This window comes from Diadema setosum, chromosome 20, assembly GCF_964275005.1.
Source record: "Diadema setosum chromosome 20, eeDiaSeto1, whole genome shotgun sequence".
Taxonomy (NCBI): domain Eukaryota; kingdom Metazoa; phylum Echinodermata; class Echinoidea; order Diadematoida; family Diadematidae; genus Diadema; species Diadema setosum.
The window spans coordinates 684931-691812 of NC_092704.1; the positions used below are offsets into that span (position 1 = coordinate 684931).

General features: G+C 42.3%; 1 protein-coding gene across 1 annotated transcript; it reads left to right on the forward strand.

The window, feature by feature from the left end:
• Positions 1 to 3143: 3143 nt before the first annotated feature.
• On the forward strand, positions 3144 to 4049 carry LOC140243979 (uncharacterized). Its single transcript, XM_072323640.1, has one exon. It carries the CDS (start codon positions 3144 to 3146, stop codon positions 4047 to 4049), a length of 906 nt encoding a protein of 301 aa, XP_072179741.1.
• Positions 4050 to 6882: the final 2833 nt, after the last annotated feature.

Sequence of the window (6882 nt, forward strand, 5' to 3'; positions counted from 1 at the left end):
GAATTGCTAGAACTGTATACGCCATTATTTTCGCGAATGACGAGGGCATCTAGACATTTTTGCGAGATGTTGTTTTCGCGAATTGACGCCGATGCTTACGTTAATGCTCTATTAACAAAGCGCATGGAGAGAATTTCGTGTGTTGTTAAATTCGCGATCCAACTGCAATTCGTGAAATTCGCGAAAATTAAACCATCGCGAAAATAACAGCTTATACAGTATATCCCTGTTTGCAGTCAGTGCATGTGTGTCAGCTATTTTCACATGATTTAGCAATGGGACTTGGCACCTACGCAATGTTCGCGAGCCATGCAAAGGCATTTAGCAGATGATCGTGGAGCACTCACGTATTGCCTAGGAATTGCACATAGTGCTGCAAGCCGAGCTACTACTGCCACATATCGGCCAACGCCGTGCTGGGTGTGGCCCTGGTCAATCTTGGCCACTGCATTTGTCATTGGTAAAATTTTTGTGATAACAATAGTGAGTACATGTATAAATAATCTTGTCTATGTAATATGAAATGGTTGAAAATACACATAATTTGCCCGATTTGTTTACAGTGTGGAAAAACCCATAGACGGCCGCCAACAGGGTAAATTACGGCTAAATCGTGATATTGGTCCCCTCTTGTTCTGCATGTGCCTCTTCACCATAAGTCTATGGAGGTTGTAAGCAGTCACCGGCTATGACGAAATGAATGGCGGTGAATGGAGTGGGGTCCTATTTCATGATAATGCCTAAATTACTCTTGGTTTCTATAACTATACACAGCACTGTTGCTGTCCACAAGTGACAGACATCATGCAAAAGTAGCTGGCCATGGCGGACGTGGTCAAATGTTGGACCTTGTGGCACTATGGTCAAATTACGAGCGGCTTGCTTTACAGATAAATTCATATTTCTGTCCAGTTGGCCCCTACATCATAGGGATGTTGGACAGACAGTAAACATAGAAGGAGGAGGATAGGGCTTATAAATGTTCAACAACAGTATGCAGCTCGGGGGGGACAACCATGTAAACTTGGCAATTGTGCACTTTACGGCCCTATATTATCGGTGTGAGATTTTACCCTAATCGAGCAGTGCGAATTTGAGTACCTATCAGGCACCACGAGTTCGACAGCGTGTCTCCCAGCACTATACTGTGTACATGTGTGTGAGATTTCGCGTTGGGATGCAGTGTGTGTGAATGTGTCAACGTGTGCGTGCGTGACGAAAGCACTTACGGTACGCCACATGGTTGCTCTATAAATGCCTTTCGCTGCGAGGCGCAGCGTGATCAAGCACGAGCAGACCCCAGACAAACAGGATGCTGTGCATTGGCACACAACAGAATGCAATGGTAAACTTCTGTGCTTCAATCATGATTTTAAATGAATGAATGCTGCGTTAAGCAGGGGATCACTAATTAACCTATTTCAGAGGACATGTGTCCACTCGCGGCCTTGGTGAAATTATTCTGTGAAATTATAATAAAAAACCCTAAAAATCTTATCCCGATTCGTCTGTCTGTTAGTGTTTATTTCGTCCAGGCCTACAATACCGTTCCCCGAGCCCAACCAGACGCCGTGCGAAAGTGTGTATAGCTAACAATTTACGGGCAGCCATTACATGGACACTGTACACACACACACAAGCCTCGCCCGCGTGGTTTGTTCGCGCGATCGCACAGTGTTTGATGTGTCGCCTCCGCAGAGCTAGTGGAAGCGCAGCGAGCGATGCAGGCGCACCCTAACATTTGTCAAACGGCGTTCCATACAGCAAGAAAAGCTCGCCAGCTGCTTAGTGCGTGGTGGTGCATGGGATATCACTGTCCTTGGCATACGGCGAATAAGGTACCGATAATATAGGGCCGTAAAGTGCACAAACTTTAACACCTAGCCTAGGTTGTCCTAGGTCTATAAAATTGTAGAAATTCTAATTTCTATAAAAATCAAAATTTTATAGAACAGTGGTTGTACTATCTATAATCTAGATCAAAGTATGGACAGCCCGACCAGATGCCGTGCAAAGCACTTAGATCCTGTAGATCTAACTGTTAGGGCTAGTGGGGGTCTATATTAATTATCAGATTAGATGTCTATTATAATTTATACAGCGACTGAGCTGTGTATTCATGCCATAAAGTATGGACAGGCTTCCTTATGTCCCCCTCACTATTTTTCCATACCATTCTACTAGTGCCGCCGTTTCCTCCGCTACGCGCGCTACCCTACCCTCGGCCCTCCCTCGTTAGCTTCTATAGGCTATATGTGCTGTGTGCAGATAGGCCTACAGTTACTACAGGGATGGAGGGATACATGCACTCAGTCCGACTTAAACCGTAGTCCCACACATTTGGCATGTTGTGGTGGAGGCATACGCTACAGGAACAAAACAACTTGCCTAGATCTATATTGCACAGTGTAGACACGTTCGCACCACTTCATATATGGGAAGATATAAATTGGAATTCACCTCGATAAACATTCGGCTTCAAGTCCGTCCCGTCGCCTGCATGGGAAACAATAAACTTCAATCTTTATACTGACACTTACATTTTATTGCCTTGCTAGACCTGTAACGTTGCACAGCGGATAGTCGTGAGCAGTGCCAGTAGGCCTAACCGGTTAGCTGTGCAAAAGTCCCGTCGCGTCGGTAAACCCGCTGGTAGAAATTTAGCATTTGACTACCTACCTACCGAATCAATGTCTGACAACTTGACTGGTTACTTACGACAAATTCTACACAAGCTCGACTCGTATTATTCTCTATTTTCAAAGCGTTTACTCTTTTTAGGACATTACCTTAACTCTTCAGGTGATGTTCGACTGAGTCAAATATCTTCGCTCGGACGATAGTACGAGGCGCGAGGCATAGGTAGGTTTGTGTTTACAGCTACTTTAGGATCGATCGAGGGCGGCGGTGTTACCGTACCGGGTGGCGCTACCGGGTGCATGTCCATTGTACTGTGAAAGGAGTTACACGTAGCTTGGTCGCTCGAATCGAACCTACATACTGAGATGAGTTATGATGTTCGTCAAGGAGTAAACAAGATGAGTTATGATGTTCGTCAAGGAGTAAACACGCGGTCACGGCCTTCTCCTCCACCACCCATTGCGTAGCGTGTATTTCTGGAATTCCAAGTTCACCTTTCAAAAATGGCAAGTAGCAGCGGGCAGCGGGGAACCCATAGCGGGAAACGGTTCCGGACTCCTTCGAGTGTTACAGCCTCGAGCCCGGTTTTCAGCACGCCGGAAAGCCCCACGTTACTGCCGTCTATCAAAAAACTTATGGAGACACAGATAGACAGGGTTTTGGAGAGCATTCAAAGCATGGAACGGAAATTTGAGTCCAAAATCAAGAAGCTTGAAGAGAAAGTGGATGAAGTCGTGAAATCTGTCAACTTCAACGACCAAAATATCCAGGAGCTGAAAACGCAAATACCAAAACTAGAAAGTAAACTGAAGGAAGAAAGAGAAAAGGTGAATCAGGAGCTGGATGGTATGCAGTCATACATCAGTCGGGAAAACTTGCTATTCCATGGCCTTCCACAAAAGGAGGAAAGGGAGGATTCTGAAAAAGTGCTCCGTCAGTTTTTTGTGGAACACCTGAAATTGGAACGCGAGAAAGTGGAGGGGATTGAGTTTCAGCGGGCACATCGAGTGAATGTAACGGGGATAACCGGGAGACCGCGCCCAATTATCGCTCGCTTCCTGAGGTATAAAGACCGCACTATCGTGATGCAGAACGCAAAAAATCTCAAGGGAACGAGTATGTATATCACGGAGGATCTCCCGAAGCGAGTGAGGGACCTTCGACGTGAGCAGATGCCCGCCATGAGAGCGGCCCGCGCAGCGGGCAAGCTGGCCTACTTTTCGCGACGCGAACCTTGGAAACTCTTCGTGGATCGGGTGTATATGCCTATGGAGAAGCAAGGCTATTTCGTCCAACAGCACCCGACGGGAATCCGCCTCCAGGTTGAAAAAGTGTCGGATCGAGAGGCTCACCCTACTCTTTTGGAGCAACAGGTGGCTGAGGCGGCAAGAATGGAGGTTGGAAACTAGATAAGTATCGGGAGCCATTTAGGAGTTGGTGAGTTTGGAAATTGATAGTTAAAGTAAATTTGTTTCAGAGGAGAAAGGTATCACTATCATGAAACGCTAATATGTTGGAGAAAGCGGAAAGTTAAGTTCTACCGTATAATATTTTGACACCATCTTATGGATCACGCTGCCATTCTGGATATTGGAGACTTTGAAGTCTATTGATTTTTGAAAGGAAAAACATACCACGAGTGCATAGAACACTGAATGTCATGAAATGCTCAAGAAGAGACTCTAGGAAGGGGGACAAAGGTGGAAAACAATGAACCGTCATTTTTTTTTTTTTTTTTTTTTTTTTTTTGAACAAAGAACTGGAAACTGATAAGCGTGTGACATAAAATGACATCTCTGAAAACTGGCTTGGGAAATGTGTTCATCTGTATAAATTTGCAGTATGACATAAAATATGACATAAAATGTGTGACATAAAATGACATCTCTGAAAACTGGCTTGGGAAATGTGTTCATCCGTATAAATTTGCAGTATAGATATTTTATTAAAGCTGGTTTTGTTGTGTAGGGTAGGTTATATGAACAGGTTTTGTACATGTCAAACCAAATTATAAGAGCCAAAACGTTTTATCAGCTTTTTTTTCTTTTTCTTTTTCTTTTTTCCTTTCTCTTTCACCCAGTATACATACCTCTGTGATCTAATCTTAATCATTTTCTTTTTTATTTAGCTGGGAAATATCATTTGTCACTACTAACAGTAGTATACATTGTATGATGGATGACATTCTGTATCGATAAGCCGAATGGTTGATGTTACAGGCGACAACCTCTCATGGAGGTCTGCCTGGTGAGCAGGGAAAAATAAGAGGTTAAATGAGATTTTGTCTGAGAATTTTGTGAGATCTCAGTATGTTTTATTTAACGGGACATTTTGGATATTATACCGTTTTACTCAAAGGGATTTTTTCTTTCTTTTTATATAAAATTATGCATGAATGCCACAAGATTGGATACACGTGCAGTAGGTCTACATAAAGTGAATAGGGAGTGGTGGAAAGAGCATGGCAAAGGGTTAGTGTATTTCAACTGTTGGGACAATTTCATTGTTGGGATATGCTATTAAAGTATACATGTATAATGATTAAAGGTGGGGTTTAAGGTAGGAGTTTTGGATAGCAAGGTATATAGGAAGGGTTTTGGGCCAGAAGGGTTTTGGGCCAGAAGGAAAAGATTTCGGGAATGTTAATATTATGCAGGTAGTGGTGAAACATTCTGGGCATAAGGGTACAAGCAGTGAACTGCATCTGTTTGAATCAATGTCTACAAGACATAAGAATGTTGATTTCAGTGGGATGGAATTGATGAAGTTCTGTGAGGAGCTCTTTTATCCAACCAGTTGGTTGGATAATGAGACGTTTCTTTGAATATGTATGAGCTGATGTTAACAAGACACAAGAATGTCAAGTTTGTTGTGATGGAATGGGTGAAGTTCTGTGAGGAACTTCTTCATGCAATCAGCCTGTTAGATAATGAGATGTCTCTTTGAAAATGTTTGAATTAACGAGACACAAGAATGTCAAGTTTGTGGTGAGGGAATGGGTGAAGTTCTGTGAGGAGCTTCTTTATGCAACCAGCAAATTAGATAATGAGATGCTTCTTTGAATATGTTTACAAGATACAAGAAGGTCAAGTTTAGTGTGACGGAATTGGTGAAGCACTATGAGAAGCTTCTTCATGCAACCAGCCGAATAGATAATGAGGAGCTTTTTCATGCAACCAGCCCAATAGACAATGAAATGTTTCTCTGAATATGTTTGAACAGCATATACTGATGTTTACATGACGCAAGAATGTCACATTTAGTGTGATGGAATTGGTGAAGTTCTGTGAGGAGCTTCTCCATGCAGCCTGTTTATTAGATAACGAGATGTTTCTTTGAATACATTATGTCAAACTTTGCTTGAGCGCCACAAGCTTTGATACAGACAATATGTATAGTGTATAGGGAGTGGCACAGTGCTTAGGCTGAAGTTTTGAGTGCTTCGGTCCATAGGACGACTTTTTGTCGTCGTTTTTTTCCCCCTCTCTCTCTTCGTCTTAAAAGACCATAAAGATGTGCACAGGGATTTAAAGTGGGGGCCTAACTGTACTTTGATTATTTAATAATACGGTATTTTGGATGTTTTGGATGTTTGTGTGCCAGAAGGAAAAGACTTTTTTATATTGTGGATTATGCTGCATTTTGGTATTCGGTGATTATGAAGCTTTTTTATTCATTCTTCTAAAGCATTACAGCTGAAAGCAGATACGAGGTGTTTGTAGAGAGATAAAGATGAAAAAAAAAATAAGGAACAGGCAGTTGAAAGGGTGTGATATATAAATTGTTACTTATGAAAGCTGGTTGGGAAACATCCTGTACACTGGTAGTACCAACATCCACCTGATGCTGAGGTTGTTAAAAAAGCATGATATTTAAACAAGTCGATAGATGTATGTTAAAGAGAAGAATGTTTTGATGGCCAAAAGATTAGCATTAGGTTTTATTTCTCCTCTTTTTCTGCTGCTAGTACACATATATTTTTGCGATATATGCAGGTACTGGTGAAACTGCATAATATTATGCAGGTACTGGTGAAACATTCTGGGCATAAGGGTACAAGCAGTGAACTGCATCTGTTTGAATCAATGTCTACAAGACATAAGAATGTTGATTTCAGTGGGATGGAATTGATGAAGTTCTGTGAGGAGCTCTTTTGTCCAACCAGTTGGTTGGATAATGAGATTTCTCTTTGAATATGTTTGAGCTGATGTTAACAAGACACAAGAATGTCAAGTTTGTTGT